This window comes from Vipera berus, assembly GCF_964194415.1.
Source record: "Vipera berus genome assembly, chromosome: 3".
Taxonomy (NCBI): Eukaryota; Metazoa; Chordata; class Lepidosauria; order Squamata; family Viperidae; genus Vipera; species Vipera berus.
The window spans coordinates 65031972-65053075 of record NC_138204.1 but is presented as its reverse complement, the minus strand read 5'-3'; the positions used below and the strand labels follow the sequence as shown (position 1 = coordinate 65053075).

The following is a 21104-nucleotide window of genomic DNA, read 5'->3' as shown; positions in this document are numbered from 1 at the left end:
CAGGAGTTGTGAATGCAGGAGGACCTCCACATTGCACACCAGATCTGTCTGATCTATCACCCTATCCAGCACCAAAGATGGCATAGTTCAGGGGTCAGCAACCTGAAACAGTGAAAGAGGCACTCGGAACCGGTTCCCTCACAAAAGGAAAAAGTGGGAGCCGCAAAAAATGTGTGCGCATGTGTGTACATGCGCGCATGCACAGAACAGGGTTTGACTGAAGAGTGGAGCCAAGGCGAGATATGCACCTACCCTGCATATTTGAATTGATTGGTTAAACTTTTTTAGTCCCACTTTTTTTTTTGGACTGCACGTGGCAGATGACTGGGAGCTGTGGCTCCGGAGCCGCGGGTTGCAGACCTGTGGCATAGTTCTACAACCAATAGGTCCCAAAACCCAAAGCTATTCAGTGTTGCCAGAGTTCAGCTGAAGCCTAGTTTCCCCCATCCGGATCTGCAGACTGCAGATCCCAGGATAAAATATTCATCATCATCATCATCATCTGAGAAAGACAAACAAAACTTTTTTTAAAAAGAGAGATTCCTTTTGTTTTTCTCTGTCAGTTCTGCTGTAGCTGGCATAAAATTTCCTGCCACAAGCAGGCATCTACCCAATAGCACAGCCCAACATGGATGTTACCACTTTACATCCTTCATGATGAAAGCAATAGCCAGGCAATAAAGCTAAGTCTATCAAAATAGCACTGCAGCACAGGACTTGTTCAGCATAACTGCTTTAATTCGTACCAGTTTTATTGCAAGATTGAAATAGTAAGAATGTAATGACAGGACCAGTCCTGATCTCTGTTGCCACCTGAAGGGAAGGGACATTGAAAATTTGAACGTCATATGGGGAGAGAAGTTCTAAATCAAAATACTGAACGTGATTCCTTTCTCTTCAATCTGTTTTTTCTTTTTAACTTTATTCAGCTCCAGAAGGAATGGGACAGAGGATAAAGGGCGCAAGGAGCCTAGAAATGGATGGACAGTCTTGAAGTTAGACCTGCCCCATTTCTGATGTGATCTGACGGAATATTTTTTTCTTCCCACCAGCTGGAAAAGTAGGGAAGAGGAAAATCAGCAAAGCCAAAATAATCAGCTATTCTCTTTGCTCATTATGCATTGCCCTACGGGAATAGGGCGGTATACAAATTCAATAAAATAAATAAATAAAATAAATTATCCACATGTCATCTGGACGGCACCGTTACCCAGCGATCCAGTTCTGTCTCGATATAGGCTAGACTAGAGACTTACTGGCAACGTGGTTAGTAAATTTCACGCTGCAATACTTTTCTGAGGATTCACAGATGAGTGCTAGCCCTTCAATAATTGTTGTTAAAATTAAAGAACATTCGAATTTGCCACCTAACAGGCATGAAAACGAAGCACCTTATAACCCTGAAACGTGGGCGCGGGTGTAACAAACAGAATGTCGTGCTTATAGCCAGCGCTCTGACCACGCATATCGAGCATTTGTCTCTCAAGTAAAATTAAAAACCTGTCGACAAAATGTTACAAAAAAAATAGTTTTGCACTGACTCCTTGCATGTCACATAACGGAATTTGGGCCAGAAGCATTTGCCTTATCCCTCCAAGAGTTTTAGACGCGGGAGGAAATAACTCTCCCTTGCTAAGCTGCCCAGGCCCGGAAGCGTTCAGAAATAAAAAGGAAAGTATGTTTGCGCACGCGCGTAGATGCAGGTCTTGCACAAGAGCTAGAAGGAAGGTCACACTCTGGATTGAATGGCATCGGTGAGTTTTGCAAGGAGGAAAATGATTCTAGCGATGGCTCCGTAAGTGAACGCAAGAGGGAAGTGGGACGGAGGGTTCTCGGGCTGTTCGTGCCGAGTTTGCTCACGGAACTGTTGTTTTGTAGACACCGAGCCGTAGATCTGCAACTGGGGCAGCGGTGCAGTTTTAAATATGTTGGTTTTCCCTGCCCGTTGCGTGCAGTGCGTCCTATTTCCCAGAATTTCTCCCTTTGGACGCTTGTCGCTGATGGATCTTCACAAAAACGTCAGGAAGCATTTTATTGAACAAAGTACGCATCGGACTAGCCCCCTCTACATGTACTGCGCTCCCATACTTTTCCAGAAAACTGGAAGGCGCCGGCTTGGGAATGGCTGTAATAAAGCAGAGGTAGAAAATTTGCATTATTCCAGCTATAGCTGAACTAAAGTTCTCATTAGCCGGCAGCACTGGCCATGCGGGCCATGAGTTACAATTGGTCAACAAGACTGTGCAGTGCTTCATATTCGATGCCCAAAAAAGTGCTTGGAATACATAGGAGCATGAATGTAATACCTGCCTGCGATTCTTTAAAGCTGCCCTGTCTTTTCCCTTGAATCCTGCCACAGCTGTGGGAAGATTGGGTTGTTCTGAGATAAAATGCAACTGCTTTAAAAAGTTACAGACAGGGATTACATCCATGTTGTCATTATTTCAAGCACTTTGGGGGCATTGAATTCCCTGTTCAGCAAATCTGTGTGTCTATATCTAAATGCCAATCTCACTCTGAAAAGTAACTTTGGATGGTTTGGCTGAATGGAAAGCCTTTATTCCCCATTTGCATTTTATACAGATGATTGATTCATTATGTTCCATCAAGTCACTGTTGACCCTTAGTGACTACATAGACTAATGCTTTTCAACTTCAGCAACTTTAACATGTGTGGACATAGTGGATAGGGAATTTTTGGAGTTGAAGTGCACTTATTTTATATTTTCTGAGGTTGAAAGACACTAATTTAGACCTTCTCTAGGATATCTGTCACCAGTTGACTCTTCAGGTCTTCCAAAAGTGTACCCATCATCATCATCATCATAAGTTGGAAGGGACCTTGGAGGTCATCAAGTCCAACCCCCTGCTCAGGCAGGAAACCCTATACCATTTCAGGCAAATGGCTGTCAAGTCTCTTCTTAAAAACTTCCAGTGTTGGAGCATTCACCACTTCTGGAGGCAGGTTGTTCCACTGGTTAATTGTTCTAACTGTCAGGAAGTTTCTCCTTACTTCTAGGTTGCTTCTCTCCTTGACTAGTTTCCATCCGTTGCTTCTTGTCCTGCTTTCAGGTGCATCACTGTAATCAAGTCCATCCACATTGCTACTGGTTGCCCTCATCTTCTCTTTTCTTCTACCTTTTCCACCATTATGGCCTTCCAAATGGAGCTGGGTCTTTGCCCAAAATATGATAATCTTTGCCTTGAGTTGTTGTTGTTGTTAGCTGCGAAGTCGTGTCCGACCCATCGCGACCCTATGGACAACATTCCTCCAGGCCTTCCTGTCCTCTACCATCTTCTGGAGTCCATTTAAGCTCACGCCTACTGCTTCAGTGACTCCATCCAGCCACCTCATTCTCTGTCGTCCCCTTCTTCTATTGCCCTCGATCTTTCCCAGCATTAGGCTCTTCTCCAGTGAGTCCTTCCTTCTCATTAGGTGGCCAAAGTATTTGAGTTTTAGCTTCAGGATCTGGCCTTCTAAAGAGCAGTCAGGATTGATCTCCTCTAGGACTGACCAGTTTGATCGCCTTGCAGTCCAAGGGACTCGCAGGAGTCTTCTCCAGCACCATAGTTCAAAGGCCTCAATTCTTTGGCGCTCAGCCTTTCTTATGGTCCAACTTTCACTGCCATACATTGCAACTGGGAAGACCATAGCCTTGACTATACGCACTTTTGTTGACAGGGTGATGTCTCTGCTTTTTAGTGTGCTGTCTAGATTTGCCATGGCTTTCCTCCCCAGGAGCAAGCGTCTTTTAATTTCTTGGCTACAGTCCCCATCTGCAGTGATCTTGGAGCCCAGGAAAATAAAATCTGTCACTACCTCCATTTCTTCCCCATCTATTTGCCAGGAATTGAGAGGGCCAGATGCCATGATCTTGGTTTTCTTAATGTTAAGTTTCAACCCAACTTTTGCACTCTGCCTTGAGTTAGAATTCTGAATTCTTGTACACAATTATCTCATCATTAATAATGCTTATTTGCTTCCTTTGTTGTCCTATAGGATAACACTGTAAAAAGAATAATGAGTGGTATTATATTTATATTTATATTTATTAGATTTTTATACCGCCCTTCTCCCAAAGGACTCAGGGCGGTGTAAATAACTCATTGTTTCTTTCTGCATCAAAATGATGCAAGATCTAATATTACAAGAAATTTGTGCAATGTAGCAACAATGTCTATACAAAGAGGTAAGGTAATGAAAACTCAGCCAACTTTTAGGTACATTGAATAGAGTAATGTTTAAATAGGAGTTAGGATGTTTAATATTAAATGTATTCTATTTATTTGAGTGCTTACTAAGGAAAGAGGTTTTTTTAGAAGAAATAAAAATAAAGCAATAGTGAAAGAGAAAGGAAAGGAGAAAAGGAACCAATATATCGACCCAGAAATATACACAATGAATACACACATTGTTTTGTCCAGCTCTAATGAAGGATTGTTGTATTTTATTATGCCCTTCAATGTGTAATCAATGTTCTAGTTGCAAGTAAATATCAGTCCATTGAGTAATTTGGGTCATTAATGCTCTTTCCAATGTTGAAGGACACTTGGCAATGAGAAAGACCTACATAATCCATGTCTGTTGTCCAGCCATCAATTTTCATGTAATAGGTATGCAGTTTAAAAAATGGATATCCAAAAATATTCAAACTTTACTCAAAGTCAAATTGATGTACCGTATGTAATTTTTCGGCTCCTTTTGAAGTTATTTTTTTTCTGCTTACTTCAGCAGCTACAAAGCGGTTGTTTCTTGCATTAGATTTCCTTGTAATTGTTACACAATTTACAACATCAAAATGTGTTTTAAGAGATTTCTGTCTGTGTAGCTCAATTGGAATTCAGGATGGATCCAGTTAAATTGCCAGCTACATTTTTTTAAAGACCAAACTACTATTTAGCTAAATACTGGTAAGCAGACGTTGTTGTAACAAGTTTATATCATAAATACAAAAGGAAAATTCCACTCCTCTTTACCCACTTTCTCTCTTTCATGTCCCTGAAGCGATTTAGAAAAGAAAAATGTTTTAAGAATTTTTTTTGTTTAGCTAAGAAGTAGGTGAAGGACATACTTGGGTTTCTTTCCATTCTTCCTATTTAGACACCAATTGCTTGGGGATCTGGAGAAAATTAGCATTTATAAATATATTTAAATGTATGTGAGGATTTAAGATGTCTATTTTGTTTATCGTACATGTATTTAGAACAGGGGTGTCAAACTCAATTTCATTGAGGGCCGCATCAGCATTGTGGTTGCCCTCAGGGGGCTGGGTGGGTGTGGCCTGGGTGGGCGTGGCCTACTGGGTGGGCGTGGCTAGAGTGCATATGGCCTACTGGGTGGACATGGCCAGCTCTACATAGTTCGCATCAAGGGTGCCTATGGGGCCCTGGGCAGGAGTGGGACAGATCGGAGGGTCTCTGGCAGAAGGAGGGTCTCTGGGCCAGGGCCAAGGCAATGGGGGCCGTTCCCTCACTGTTTCCAGCATGGCTTTGCGGGCCGCATGAAACCACTTCATGGGCCGGATCCGGCCCCCGGGCCTTGTGTTTGACATGTCTGATTTAGAAGATGAGAGGACACCTTTTAATGGCTCTTTGAGACAGTCTCTGCAAACAAGCTTTTCAAGTTTTTGTTTTCTAGAAATGCCTTATTTTCATACCGATTTTCATCCAGAATAGTTCTTATTTATTTGTCAATCAATGCAGTGTGGATTGTTTTATCATACAAGCTACAGCACAGTGTAGCTTATAAGCTTAATTTTGTGAAATTAGTTTTTTGTTATTTTCTCTTTTCCTGCAGATTTGGAACTGAAGCTTCCTCTATGAATGTTAAAATGAATCTTAAAATGGATCAACTTTTTAAAACAGGAAAAATGGCACCGCCTTGTTTGGCAAGTTGGGTTCTATGGTGTCAAAGACAGAGTTACAGGTCTTACTGCAATTTTCATAAAAAACAAAAGCTTTTTCCACAAATGAACCTGCGGGATGACACTGAAACATTCCAGGAGAGCAAATCCGGAGAACCAATGTGTAAAAGCCAAACATTGATGTTACAAACTGGGTTGATTTGTCCTGCCAACCCTGGATGCTATTACTATATGCCTTATACTGTCCGAGCGATGGAGAAGCTTATCAAAATTTTAGACCAAGAAATGCAAGCCATAGGTGGCCAAAAGGTGAACATGCCCACGTTATGCTCAGGAAAGCTCTGGAAAGCCAGTGGAAGATGGGAACTGATGGGCAAAGAGCTTCTGCGTGTGACAGACAGGCATAGTCAAGAATATTGTTTAGGGCCTACCCATGAAGAGGCCATCACAGACCTAGTAGCTTCTCAAGGCGTCTTGTCCTACAAACAACTTCCTCTTCTGTTGTATCAGGTGACACGGAAGTTTCGAGATGAGCCAAGACCTCGTTTTGGGTTACTCCGTGGCCGAGAGTTCTACATGAAGGATATGTATAGTTTTGATGTCTCAGAGGAGGCCGCTCTCCAGACCTATTCCCTGGTATGTAAGGCTTATAGCAACATATTCAGCCGGTTGGGGCTTCGGTTTCTGAAAGTCCAAGGAGCAACAGGAAGCATCGGAGGGACATTGTCTCATGAATTCCAGCTACCTTCTGAGGTCGGTGAGGACCGATTGGCAATGTGTACCAACTGTGACTTTTCAGCCAATCTAGAGATAGTAAAGTCAGATGAGATGCGTTGCCCTGTTTGCAAAGGAGGACTAGTTGAGAAGAAAGGGATTGAAGTGGGCCACACATTCTTCCTGGGAACTAAATATTCTTCTGTTTTTAAAACTACTGTCCAAACCGTTGACAATGTGCCCGTTCTAGCTGAAATGGGATGCTATGGGTTGGGTGTCACCCGCATCCTTGCGGCCTCCATTGAGTTGCTTTCAACAGAGAATGCCATTCGTTGGCCAAACCTCATAGCACCCTATCAAGTTTGCCTTATTCCTCCCAAAAGTGGCAGTAAGGCACACAAGACAACAGAACTTATAGAGGATTTACACAGGTGTGTTGCTGAAGCCATACCCCAACTTAAAGAAGAACTTGTGCTGGATGACCGGACTCAGTTCACCATTGGAAAAAGGTTAAAAGATGCTGACAAACGTGGCTACCCTTTTGTGATAATATGTGGGAAGAAGGCTTTGGATGACCCTCCTCTCTTTGAAGTTTGCAACCAAAACACGGGTGAAACCCTATTCCTTACCAAAGAGGCCACAATTGACTTGTTACGTAAAATCCAAATTCTCTGAAAACTAGATTGGGATGGTGGTGATTCTAAAATATTAAAACTTTGTCATATCAAAACATACAATAATTTGGGTATATTGGATTTTTTTGTTGTTGTTTTAATTCCTAGTTTGTAACCCAAGCATTACAGTGAAGCAGAATGATGATGCCTCTCTTTCTGTAGCTCTGTGTCTGTCACTTTTACTAGGCAGGCCAGATAGGAAACATGATCAGATAAGCTATTGTAAGGTTATATGAACAGAGTCCTGCAAGTCTGGGCACTTCTCACCACATCTCCTTTACAGCCCCAAAATTAAGGGGGGGTCTCTTCTGAGCCTCTTATTCTTACTATAACCTAAGCTGCTTTTTTATTTACTGATTATTTTATATTCCACCTTTATTATTTTTAGAAATAAGGCAGTGAACATATCCAATACACCTTCCTCCTCCTATTTTTCCCAAAACAACAACCCTGTGAGGTGAGAGTGAGTGGCCCAAAGGCACCCAGCCAGCTTTTATGGCCAAGGCAGGATTTGAACTCATGGTCTCCTGCTTTCTAGCTTGGTGCCCTAACCACTAGACCAGTGGTAGGCAACCTTGGCTCTTTTATGACTTGTGGACTTCAATACCCAGAAGTTGAAGTCCACAAGTCATAAAAGAGCCAAGGTTGCTTACTCCTGCACTAGGCCAAACTGGCTCTCTCTTTGAAGCTAGGTGTACATTTCAGGTACAGAAACAGCAGGCCAACCTACAGAGATTCTTTTACCAGCTTTTTTTTCTACAATGAGAGTGAACTCCATATAAAAAAGGGCTACCATAGCATTCCTAAGTACTTTTTTTTAAAAAAAGCTACTCCCTTTCTTGAATGAGAGTGGATTACCTGTTTGTGTAGGCTACCACATTTTTATTTTTTATTTTTATTTTAATTCCATTTATATCCCGCCCTTCTCCGAAGACTCAGGGCGGCTTACAAGCTTAGCAGTAGCCTTCATTCTATGTATATGCCTGCTTATTAGGGCTTTCACACCCCCCCCAAGCGGCATTATTACAAAGTCAGCTTATTGCCCCCAACAATCTGGGTCCTCATTTTACCTACCTCGGAAGGATGGAAGGCTGAGTCAACCTTGAGCCTGGTGGGATGCGAACCTGCACTAATTGCAGGCAGCTGGTGTTACTTTAAGGAGGCATTAGCCCACTGCTCCACCAAGGCTGTTCATTGCTTTGAGTTCCATTTTTATTTTGGGAATTTAAACCAGTGTTTCTCACCCTCAGCATCTTTTAAGAAATGTGGACCTCAACACCTTATGATAGTTGGGGAATGTGCACATTTCTTAAGATTGCTGAAGTCGAGAGATACTGATTTACAGGCACAAACCTGTAAAAGGAATGCTAGGCTACTATCTGTGGAGTGCAAGTCCCTTAAAGTCTTTTGTGGTTCAAATTGCATATCTGATCAAACTTTCTATGAGAGCTTTTGCCTTGTATCTTTTGATCATAAGGTTCTGCCTGCTTCAGAATCTATCTTAGGCTGACTTCATCAGGCAACGGGCCTTATTTTAAGATATGGTAAATGACTTATGCTATTACTAGTTAAAATAAGGGTGGGGAAGAGCCTCCAAATATCTGGAACTGTCCATTCTTTTCTGTCCACTCTGATTTAGCTTTATTCCACTTTCTCCTCTTTTCTTCCTTCTCATACGACCTATGGACTTCAACCCCCAGAACTGACTAGCTCAGGAATTCTGGGAGTTGAAGTTCACAGGTTGTAAAGTTGCCATAGTTGCCCTACCCCTGTCATATAGAAAGCAGGAACTATTTGATCATTCCATAAATCCAGGCTAGCCATTTCTAGAAAATTAGTCTGGAGGCCAAGAGAAATTAGTCTGAAGTCTCTCTGTGGCACTAAGGCTGTCTTTTACTAGAGCATCCCTATTCTAGAATGATGTCGAGATTCTCAGTCGTCCAGGTCATGGTTGTCTCAAAAGTGCATTTTCAAGAGATAACTGGACTTTCTTTGAAAGAAAGTCCAGTTGCCTCTTGAAAAAGCATCCTTGTGACAACCTATTCTAGAACCTGCACATAAAGTTGCAGTCTTAAATATGCACCCTTCAAAATGCCACCAAACTCATTAGGCCTGTTTTCCAAAACATACCCTTAGATATACTCTGAGAGTAAGTTGCAAAGGCCCTTCAGTGCATTCATACTATATATTAAGTTCAGTTATCTTTGAGGTTGGGTCTTTTTGTGGCTCAGGCTGAGGTGCAAACCTAGACCTTTTCCGTGAGCTGATAATTCAATGTATTCTAGGAATTCAGATAATAAACTTAGTAATAGAGCCGAATGTGCTCTGCATATCCTGTACTTCTGTCTGGATAGGTGTTGCTGGAGAGAGAGAAAAATCTCCTTTGAGTTAAATTCAATGGCTGGTAACTATGGACATACCAGTGGTGTCTTCTGGGACATTGTTTGGCATTGTCATCTGTGATTTTTAAATTTTAATTTCACCTACAGTCCTGGGGTTTTCTGCTAGTGGCCCATCCTAGGACTAGCCAAAGTGATCCTGCTTAGTTTTATGAAGTTAGCCAAGGTCAAGGCTGCCACCATGCTGTGGAGCAGAGTGAAAGCAGTCAACACTGGAAAAAATCTCACAGCCTTTGAACAGACTCAGGATTTTAAACTTTCAAGGGTATGAACAGTGAGGCTGGCCAGAGTTGTAATCTACGACTGACTGCTGGCAGTTCTGCAGTTTGATTCTCACTGGCTCAAGGTTGACTCAGTCTTTCATTCTTCCGAGGTGGGTAAAATGAGGACCCAGATTGTTGGGGGCAATAAGCTGACTTTGTAATAATGCCGCTTGGGGTGTGTGTGAAAGGCCTAATAAGCAGGCATATACATAGAATGAAGGCTACTGCTAAGCTTGTAAGCCGCCCTGAGTCTTCAGAGAAGGGCGGGATATAAATGGAATTAAAATTAAAATAAATAAAAAAAATAAAATGAGGACCCAGATTGTTGGAGGCAATATGCCGACTGTGTAAACTGCTTAGAGAGGACTGTAAAGCACTATGAAGTGGCATATAACTAAGTGCTATTGCTAAATGGCAGTCATTGGGCTGATGGACAAATGTGAGCACACTTAGGTGGGGGGAGCAGTTATAATTGTTTTCTCTAGCCAAGTTTTCTAACTAGAGCAGGGGTAGGCAACCTCTGCTCTTTTATGACTCATGGACTTCAACTCCCAGAATTCCTGAGCCAGCTGGCTCAGGAATTCTGGGAGTTGAAGTCCATCAGTCATAAAAGAGCCGAGGTTGCCTACCCCTGAACTAGAGCAGGGATGGGCAAGTAGGGCAACTTTACGCCCCATGGACTTCAACTCCCAGAATTCCTGAGCCGTCCTTGTACAGTCATCCCCGTACTGAGCCTCTCTACTAAGGATCCCGATAAGGATAATGGGAGTTGTAGTCCAGCGGCCCTGGTCAGCCGCAGACAGAAAAGGCGGGGAGTGAAACCGCGGTCTCGCGTGACCATCTTCACCGCGAGCCCCGCTCGCCTTTCTCGCCGCTTTCGGCTGCGAGAGCCGCCTCCGGAAGGGCGGAGCGGCCGAGCGGGGCGACGCTTTCGCACATGGCGGAAAACGAAGAGGGGGATTGGGATGCCTTCCTCGACAAATTTCAGGGCCCGCAGCGGTACGAGGGGGCCCTCAATCCCACGACATGGGAGCAGGTGCGGCTGCGGAGCGGGGGGCGCTGCCAGGCGGGGAGGCTCTGCTCTTCTCCGGGAAGGCGCGTTTCGGGTCTGGGTTGGAAGGAGCGGGAGAGGTGAAGCAAAGCTGCAGGGTTGATCCAGGGACGAGATCGTCTCTCTTTCTTAGAGATTTGTATACAGTTCTTCCTCCAGAGGTCCCGAGGGAGCGTTTTGATTCTTCCGAACAGCCCTGTAAGGTGGGCTGAGAGACGTGGAAGGGGATGACCCCGGTAAGGGCACCAGACTGGATGCAGTTCTCCAGCGATTCTTCCTGGTAATACAGATAATCCTTGACTTGCAACCATTTGTTTAGTGACTTTTCAAAGCTACAGCTGCGTTGCAAAAGTTGACTCATGACTTAATGAGGGTTGCAGCATCCCTGTGGTCAAGGAATCACAATTCGGATGCTTGGCAACAGGCATGTATTTCTGAGGGTTGTCAATAAGGAAACCAGATTCGTGTAACAGCTGTGTTACTAACTAAATGGTTCACTTAACAACGGTGGCAAGAAAAGTTGTAACATGGGAGAAAATTCAACTGTCTTGCTTAGCAATGGAAATGTTGGGCTCAGTTGTGGTCATAAGTCAAGGACTACCTGTACAGCAAATTGAACCTGTGAGCAGCCTGTGCGCTACTGTGCCAGTCAACAGGAAGCCTAGGTAGGGATTTAAATCCCTCTTTCCAAGGATTATATCCTTTTGCATGCAGTGTCACACTAGTCTGATCACAGATCTGCTTCTTTTGATGGATTACTGATTATCTGCCCTCTAACCGGTGTTGACACTTAACAACCATGTAGATAGCTTTTGTTAGTGACAGTTGTTTTAGGGAAGGTTAAATGCTGTATTTCTTAACAATAGCTACTAATTTAGAAAGTTGACAGCTGAAAACTTAAGGCTTCTTTAAAAAAATTAAGAGCACAATTAAATTTTCAGGCCAGGTGTAAAGAACGTATCCTCCAAATGTGCTTAATTGAAATTCACAGTATTGGCCCTGCTGACTAAATGAACTGCAACGTCTGGAGGCCCCCAAATTTTCAACATAAGCAGAATTTTCTTTCTTCTAGATATTTCAAATATCAGATATATTTTCAAAATCAAAAGTTTTGAATTATTTTCTTCCATGCCTGCTATCTTGAATTACCTGTATGTGTTCATAGGAATTTGATCAGATTCCAATGTTCATGAAGAATCCTCCCTCTGAAATAAATCCAGAGCAAAATCCTGATCTGGCATGCCTTCAGTCTATCATTTTCGATGAAGAACAGAGTTCTGAAGGTAGCCTTTTCTACTATGTATAATATTTTAATATTATACGTGTTCTAATTTTTCTCTTTGGAACCGTATTGGTGGCTGAAACAATTCATATCAGACGCTTCCTAAAAAGGGTGATGTCTATTGTGTTTACTTTCCTCACCAGAGCAAGCTAAGACTTATAAGAATGAAGGTAATGATTATTTCAAAGAAAAGGATTATAAGAAGTCTGTGATATCTTATACAGAAGGACTGAAAAAGAAATGTAGTGACCTGGAACTGAATACTGTACTTCATACAAACAGAGCGGCAGCCCACTTTTACCTGGGTAATGTGATGCATTCAAAGTTATACCTAGAGTCTGTATTTTTTTAAAAAAACAAAAGTATCTTTTGTAATGTTAACAGTGAAAATCAAAGCATCGGAAACTGCCCTGTACTACAAAATCAAAGCTACAGTTACAAAAAAATATAATTCTCTCAATATTAACATTAGGGAGGACAAGTTGCATCATATTTTGCTCTAATCCAGGCATGCCAAACTCACGACGTCACGTGATATCGCGCGACGTCTCGTGACTTTTTCCCCATTGCCGGCAATGGGGTGGGTCCAGTTTTGGGATGACGTGTCCGGCCCGTGGGCCGGCAGTTTGACATGCCTGCTTTAATCCATTCAGCATTCCAATACGGAATCAGTCTTATAGCAGAATGCTTCAATTTTTCCTAATGAAGATCTCATCATGGAGACTTTGCATAGGTGTAACTTTTAAATTCAGGTTATATTTTGTTTAGGCAACTATCGCTCAGCTCTAAATGATGCTGTTGCAGCAAGAAAACTGAAACCCAGCCACCTCAAAGCAATAATAAGGGGTAAGAAACTCCACTCTTGTTTTTATATCCAATTCTCTGTTATGGAATATGTAGGGATATTTATACTGAAGATTTTGTACCCATTATCAGTTTTTAATGAATATTAGCTTCCATGTTAAGGATGTTCTATTTATCAAAATAAAAGATACAAAGCAATACATTCGTGCGTATTGCAAGATGTTATTTTGTGGAGACTTAAAAACATTCCGATATTAATACTGTAGTTTTAAGGGTTGTTTGCATTTTTCATCAGCAAGAGATAAAATAAATAGAAGTAGCTGAAATGATCATCTCTGGTAGGTTAATGATGAAAAATAGTCCCTCTAGCTTGGATAAATTGTTCAGTCCTTCAATCATTGAAGACCTGGCTCTTCGAGCTCTCTGGCCCAGGCTGAGAATTTTAATTTTAGTTTTAATTTTAATTTTAACTGGGGTTTTACTTATGCAGGGACGAATAGAATTTTTTTAATCTGTTTTTAACTTTTGTATTTTTGTTTTTAATCACCCTGTAAACCGCCCTGAGTCCTTCGGGAAAGGGCAGTATATAAATGTAATAAAATAAATAAATTGAGTCTTTACATCCCATCATTTCTTTTTCTGGTACTTTTCTGCACTTTCGGTATTAAAAACCGTGACCAACATTACTACATTGGCCTGCTGAAAGTATATTGTTTGCTATGGAATAAAAGTATAAAAAACATGTTGTACTTTTATAGGAGCACTGTGCCATGTGGAACTCAAGCATTTCTCTGAAGCTATGGCATGGTGTGAGGAGGGTCTGAAATTAGATCCACAGGAAAAAAAACTTCTGGAAATAAGAACAAAAGCAGACAGACTTAAGGTTAGAAAGGATTAAAAATAAAAACATGTAGTCCCTCTGATAGAGTTTGGTGAAGCCTTGGCTGCCCTTATGCTATCGCTACATAGCTTTACTTGTCTTGCAGCGTACTGAAGAGCGAGATTTGAGAAAAGCAAAATTTCAGGAGAAGAAGGAACAATGTCAGAAAGAAGCCTTACTTAAAGCTATTAAGGTAGCTGCGAAAAGAAAGCAATACTTGAAATGTGAACTTATCAAGATGTGCTTTAGATCTATGCCTCAAGCTGGATTGTTTTACTTTTCTGATTTAGGACCGAAACATCAAATTATCTCCGGTGCCCTCAGCAGATGAGATGGCCATATCAAAAGACCTCGGGGAGATGTCTTTAGATGGATTCAGCTCTGAAAGCGGCACCGGGGCCAAAGTCTGCCTGGAAGACAGTGGCAGCCTGACCTGGCCAGTCTTCTTCCTGTACCCGGAGCATGGACAAACTGACTTCATTTCTGCTTTTCATGAAGAATCCAGGTTAATGTTTCTCAAAGCACAAAATAGCATTTTAAATTACAGGTCTAGTTTGTATGATTTATTCACAGTATTTTCCAGTCCAACACTTGAGTGGTTTATGCCAAGTGATGTATAGAGCAGGGCTTTTCAACCAGTGGTACGGGTACCACCTGTGGTACATTGGCACCTGGCAGGTGGTACACGACCATCCTAGAAAAGTGGTAGCAGGGGAGAGGAATGAGCTGAAACAATGGCAGCACCACACAAGTCTGAGCTAGAGACGGCTGGAGCTGCAGGGCTGTCAGGGCTCAGCGGAAGCGCCAGGATCAGCACTTCCTCGGGGCTGTCAGGGCTGAGTGGAAGCTCCAGGATCAGTGCCAGGCTCAAGCTAGAGCTCGACGCTGATCCTGGTGCTTCTGCTGAGCCCAGAAGAAGCGCCGATCAGCTGGAATGTTGCAGCATCTCCAGGGTCTTGTGATTTACATTCAGATGCTTGGCAACTGATTCATATTTATGACAGTCAGTGTCCCAGGGTCATGTGAAGTGACCAAAGCCTGCTGCAACCACCCAGCAGACGGGGAATAAAAACCAAACACCCCCTCACCCCATCCCCACTGCCAATCCTCAACAGAAATGCTCACAACAATGAAAACCTTGGGACAGGAGGAAGAGCGCTCTGGAGAGGAAGGCAGGTGTCTTGCTCAGCTGTGGCTTGGGGGGCACTTTTTCCAGTGCCATTGTAACTTCGAAGAGTCACTAAGTGAACTGTTGTAAGTCGAGGACTACCTGTACTTCATCTTTTTTGGGGGGGGTCATCAAGTTTTTGACACCTTGCTAGGCAACTGGTGGTACTCGGATGTTGCCATATCCTAAAAGTGGTGCAATGGGTGAAAAGGTTGAAAAGCCCTGGTATAGAGGAATGAGTTTATGCCTGCTGACTTGACCTGCTGTACATGTTGAAGTTGAATCGCAAATGTATCCTGTTCTACGTATTTCACCCACAATACTGTAGAAATAAGAGAGGTTCTGATGAGCAGAGCACCCCTGTCATTTTTGAGGAACTTTGCTGTTTTCTCTTGTTGAAAGAGAAAATGGAATGTTTTCTTGGATCATTTTCAGCCAGACTTTGTTTTGCTTGGTTGTTTTGTCTTTTTACAGTTGCACGTGGAGCCACATAAAATCATGTCACTTGAGGCAATAGGAAGGGAAAAATTCTAGGGCTGGTTTAGTTTTTACCTTCCATTCTGGGGAATATCAGGGAAGCTCTTTTAATCCTGTAAGTCTCTCTTGTTCTACCCCAAGAATGTTTTAAGGCCCTTTTCTATCAGATATTACCAAAACAGGAGCTTTTCCACCATACAGCATAAGCTAGCATGGTGAAACCTCATTTCCATGGTGAAGCAAGGGTTCTGCTATTTCTTTGATACATAAGACACTTTTGACTTTAGTAACACAGCCTTAAATCAAAGGCAATGAGATTCTGATCTTTTTTTGAATTAACAGATTTGGGATATAATACTGAAGATTTTGGTCCCCATTATCAGCTTTTAATGAAACTACCTTGCTGTGAAATAACAAAGCAAAACACTGCTCAAGTTGAACTGGAGAACACTTTGGGTGGCTAAAACACTATTTTCATTTAATTCCTTTTGTGCTTCAGATTTTCTGACCATTTAATTGTCATGTTTGAAGAATCACCTGCCTGGGATACAGAAAGAAAATACGTTCCTAAAAAACTAGAGGTACAAAAGCACTGTCAGTACTTGAACTTCTTTTTTTAAAAAATGATATATTCTAATAATAGCCTCCTTTAAATATTAATTGGGTTAGGATATTTTTATATTAATTTGCCATGGTGTTAAAATTGTTTCACATATGTATGTATGTATGTATGTATTACTTTGGATTCCTTGCTTACTATTGTTTGAGCTTTTTGGAGAAGGGATATTTTAAATTCTCGATTTAAATTGCATAATAGATCCTAAGGAGCAATTTTTTTAAAAAAGTGATAATATGGTATCTTAATTAAGTTTGCATTAAGTTTGCATATCTAGGCCAGTTTCATAATATGATCAGTTATTAAAGCTTAGACAAATCAATATGGTGGATGGAATCTTTCTAAAAGAATTCCTTCTTGCTTGTCATGAATATCTTTTATTTCAAAAAAAAGAGAAAAGATTAAGCTTAGAACGAATAACGTATTTTGAATCTGATGCATTTCAGTAGTAAAAGTTCCAGGAAATACAATTGAGTGGGTAGAACTTTCAGCCCTCAGATGCATGATTTTTTGCAAATTTAAAAGGAGTCTGGACAACTTCATGGAAGAATGAACTATCAAAGACTCTTTTGATGGCTGTGTCTTACCTCCTAACTCATTGGTGGTCTATCTTCAATACCAGCTAATTAGGGACCAACAACAGTGAAAAGGATCTGTTACCCACTATCCCTGTTTCTGAGTTACCTCAAAACATCTCACTGATCACATGTAGCACAATGCTAGACCAGATAGTCCCTTGATCTTATCCACTAACGTTTTTCTTCAGTTCATTATCTTTAGTAGTTCTCAAATTACTAAAAGCTCCAGACTCCTCACCTGCCTCTAACCAGAACAAAATATTTAAGTCTTCTGTTTCTCATCAGCTAATTAATTGCTTGTTAGTTTTTTTAAGTAAGTTCTGCCTCATCTGTATAATATGTTAATCATTTTGTTCATGTGTTATTTTTTTGGGGGGGGGTTCTCCTGCACAGCTTTATTTTGAGGATGAAGGAAGAGGGGATATATACCAGATAAACCCAGAAACCACATTGTTAGAAGTGCTGCAGCACGAAAGGTGAGATGTTGAACTATGACCTGGGTGTTGGTGTTGTTGCTGCTATTTTTATTTATTTTTTAAAAAATGTATTGGCCACCCAACTCCAATGGGCTCTGGGCAACAAACAAAACTAGAAACAAACATAAAAACAGCTAAAAACGTGTTATTAACCCTGACTCTCAAAGTGCAAGGTACTTGTATTGAATGAATAGGGTCATGACTTCAAAAAGAAAAATAATCAAAATTTATCCAGGTAAGAGACCTTGCTTACTTTTTTGATTACAGAAAAGACATTACCTCTATTTATTGGTGATTAGAAGCTTCTTACGGACTTTCTGCATGAAATTTAAACTGAACTTGTGATTCACGGTTGTGTTGATTAGACAGGATAGGTTATGGAATGAAGAGAGATATCTGATGTAACTTTAAAGAGATAGGTTGAAACACATCTGTACTTGTAACTGTTTTGAAGAGTATCAGAAACCACTCCCTTGTATCCTTTTTATTTCTTTTCTATTTCTCTTTTTTCTTGTCTTCTTTCTATTTTTTATTTTTTCCCTTGTTTTATATTCATTTGTATTTGTTTTTATTTTAAAACTTTTAATAAAAATTATATACAAAAATATCACCCTACTGTTGAGAAGCATAGGATTATCAACAATACGTTATTTAAAGAAGAAGAAGAAGAAGAAGTGGTACAGAACTTAGCCTGTGTTGTCCACTTAGAGTAGACACTATGTACCAGCTCCAGTTAGCTAATGTATTTCATTGAAGTTTTCCAGACATAGTTTTAATATTTCCGAACATTGTTTTAATGGTTCCGTACCACAGCACTATAATGGCTGGCTGGTCTCCCAACAAGCCTTTAGTTGCAAAACAGTTGCATAAGTTAAAAAAAAAAGATGGAGAGAATCCTATAGTTTTGCCTATGTATATTTCTGTAGGTAGATCTTGCCACATAAGGAATGGCGAGCAACCCCTTCCTTTCTCAGTTGCATTGTGATGTCTTAACACAACTCTGTAGTGAAGAAATTTAGCTAAAGGGCTGTACATGCAAATGCTTCCCTATGATCTTCATTTTTTACTGAAGATATTTATGCTGTATTTATGGATGACTGACATGCCAATGTGGCTGGCCAGGGGTGATCTCTTCACTCTTTACATCTCTACCTGAATGAAGCTGTTGCCCCCTCCCCCAGTTACACTGGAGCACAACTCCCATCGTTCTGCCGACTGAGGGTTATAAGATATGCAAACCTATACTTCACCCACTAGATGACTTGTCTATAGAGAATCTCTGTAGGTGAAATAACTCTATATACTGGGATAGCCTATAGGTTTCCTTCAAAAATTGGAGTCCCTTGCTTATATCCTGAACTAGTTTTTCCCATGCTAAATCGCCTCAGAAGTGTTGTAATTAGTGTTGTAATTAAGTTTTGTAATTAACTCAAGCATGTATATTGAATGGAAATTTATGGGAGCTGAAATTCTACATTATCTGGAGGCCATCTCCTTTTGGAAAAGTTGATCTAACCCATGGGATTGTAGTAGTAGCTACCAATTTTGGAATTATAGAAACAGTCATGTAAAGCAAACATTTTCAAACACCAATCTAGATTATTCTGAAATGTAGTTAAATATATGGTAGCTAAGACCAGAACATGACTTTCTAAATATTTTTCAGGTACTTTGTAAAAGGAGGAACTCCTGCCTTTTTAGTCCTGGTGAATGATGCTCCTTTCTCCAAGAACTATTTATTTGGGAGGACAGTTCATCAGTTAAAGTGAATTGAGATGACCTCAGCAAGAAAGCAAAGATCAGCAGTGACTCTTTCTACCATTTATGCAACATCCTAGATTGGAATGTTTTGGAGTATATATTTTTCTGTAACAATTACGATGAAGAAAAGATACGGATATATCAGGCTACTATACTTTTAACTTTCCCTCTGTATTTGAATAACTAAGCTCCCTTAGTCCTCCCTCTCCTTTCAATAAATAAAAACAGTGAAACAAAATAAATATGGTGTTTAAACACACATGGTGTTTAAAGTGTCAGACTGTTTTGCATGAGAGAAGCAACTTTTAGGATATTAACTAACCTGTTAAAAATTCTCAGTATCCAAATTTCCATTTTTAGATTTATGAAACCATTTGGCTTTGGGTGAGCATTTTTCATACTTACGTTCAGTAACAGCTTTTCACCTGTTACTATCTAGCAGATTCATGCTGATCAGCAAATAGTTCAAGAAATAGTTTCTTGGGACAATACATATCAAGGTACAATTTATCCATGTCTGTCTTTTAAAAAGAAAACAAAAGAATGCAGAGCTGAGGAGTCTACAATTTTACTGGATTTTTGCTCCGCTAAGAACGAATGAATATACTGGGGGAAATACAAGTTTTTTTAAAAAAGATGGAGCATGATAATTTATATGTAGCCTGCCCCTTCTTGTGATTTTAGGTGACTCAGAAATAATAATAAAATCCAAAGGAACAAATTACTAACATTTGTCCAAGAAATTTAAACTGTAAAGGTTAAAGAGGTTTTTTAAATCTCCTACTAAACTGCAAGGAGGAAGATAAGTCTCAGTTCTAAAGGCGAACTATTCCATAACCTTGGAATTTTGTATTCTGCAGGAAGTCTTGTTAGAGGATGTGCTCCTGAACATTATACTGAAAGAATCCCAAGTGAACAAATAGTAGAACCTCACATTGAAAAAGTAAAATAATATAGTTGTCTTGGTTGCAGATTATTGGTTTGGCTCAGCCATTGAAATATGCTAACAAATATTCATTATATCTGAAAGAAAGGATTAAGCCTTGTTATAAGGAAGGGACTAAAGAGAGGAAGGCCCAGAAGTTCCTGTTGCCTCTTAAACCCCAAGATTTATTTAATTATCAGGCCAAATGTTGGTCCATCAAGATAGACCAAACTCAGAAACCAACATTGTATAAGTCAGGACTAGTTTTTATAGTTTTTTCTATATCAGGAGTAGGCAACCTTGGCTCTTTTATGATTCGTGGACTTCAACTCCCAGAATTCCTGAGCCAGCCATGCTGAGGGGAAAGGGAGATATTTCCAAGCTGAGCCATGCTGGCTCAGGAATTCTGGGAGTTGAAGTCCACGAGTCATAAAAGAGCCAAGGTTGCCTACCCCTGGTCTATATTAACAGAATCTTGCAAGTTATATTATTTATTCATTTGTTTATTATTTTTTATTATTATTTTTACTGAACATAGCCAATGCACTTCTCCTATTTTTCCCATTTTGTGAGGAGGGTTGGGCTGAGAGCGCCTGGCCCAAAGTCACCTAACTGGCTTTCATAGCTAAAGTGGAATTTGAACTCACAATCTCCCACATTCTAATCTGGTGCCTTAACCACCAGACCAAACTTGCGCTTTGGATGTTCTTCCTTTTCCCTCTATATTTGTGTGAGAATTAGGGAGGATTCTGGCATTAGATGCTATGATGTCCTAAACTGATGTTTGTGTGTGTGTGTGGGGGGGGGGGGAAATTGTCTCCCTGTAAGCGTGGCTTTTTAACACACACACACACATCAACTGTAAGCAGTGCGAGAGAGAAAAATATATTAGAATTTGCATTTTCTAGAAAGCTAAAGGGAAAAACTGGCTGGAGCACTTTTCCTCAGAAAGAATCTTACCTGTAGGTATTGTGCTTTGGTGTACATAACCATTTGCAGAGCCCTTTAGTCTGCCTTCATCCTGGGAAACTCCTTCAGCTGTTCAGAGCCATCCGTAAGAAAGACAAAATATTTTACCTGATATATTCTGTGCACTGAAGCAATGTTCTCCAGAATTCAAGTGACTGCTGGGGGGAAAAAAACATGTTAATGGCAACATATTCTTTGAGGTA

The 21104-nt window shown here is 40.8% G+C and overlaps 2 protein-coding genes across 4 annotated transcripts; both read left to right on the top strand.

Annotated features, from left to right (window-relative positions):
- Positions 1–1746: 1746 nt before the first annotated feature.
- PARS2 (prolyl-tRNA synthetase 2, mitochondrial) lies at positions 1747–7297 on the top strand. The gene is made up of 2 exons (XM_081325988.1): positions 1747–1795; positions 5798–7297. Exons 1-2 carry the CDS (start codon positions 1776–1778, stop codon positions 7251–7253), a joined length of 1476 nt encoding a protein of 491 aa, XP_081182114.1. The 5' UTR covers positions 1747–1775; the 3' UTR covers positions 7254–7297.
- A 3405-nt stretch (positions 7298–10702) lies between these two features.
- TTC4 (tetratricopeptide repeat domain 4) lies at positions 10703–19266 on the top strand. 3 transcript variants are annotated; one of them, XM_081323680.1, is made up of 10 exons: positions 10703–10950; positions 12131–12248; positions 12391–12417; positions 13016–13093; positions 13810–13934; positions 14038–14124; positions 14222–14436; positions 16076–16157; positions 17164–17246; positions 18913–19266. In XM_081323680.1, exons 1-10 carry the CDS (start codon positions 10852–10854, stop codon positions 19013–19015), a joined length of 1017 nt encoding a protein of 338 aa, XP_081179806.1. In that variant the 5' UTR covers positions 10703–10851; the 3' UTR covers positions 19016–19266. The 3 variants fall into 3 exon arrangements, with proteins under 3 accessions (XP_081179806.1, XP_081179804.1, XP_081179805.1); XM_081323678.1 differs by having other exon boundaries at positions 10707–10950; positions 12391–12552; XM_081323679.1 differs by having other exon boundaries at positions 10733–10913; positions 12391–12552.
- The last annotated feature ends 1838 nt before the right edge of the window (positions 19267–21104 follow it).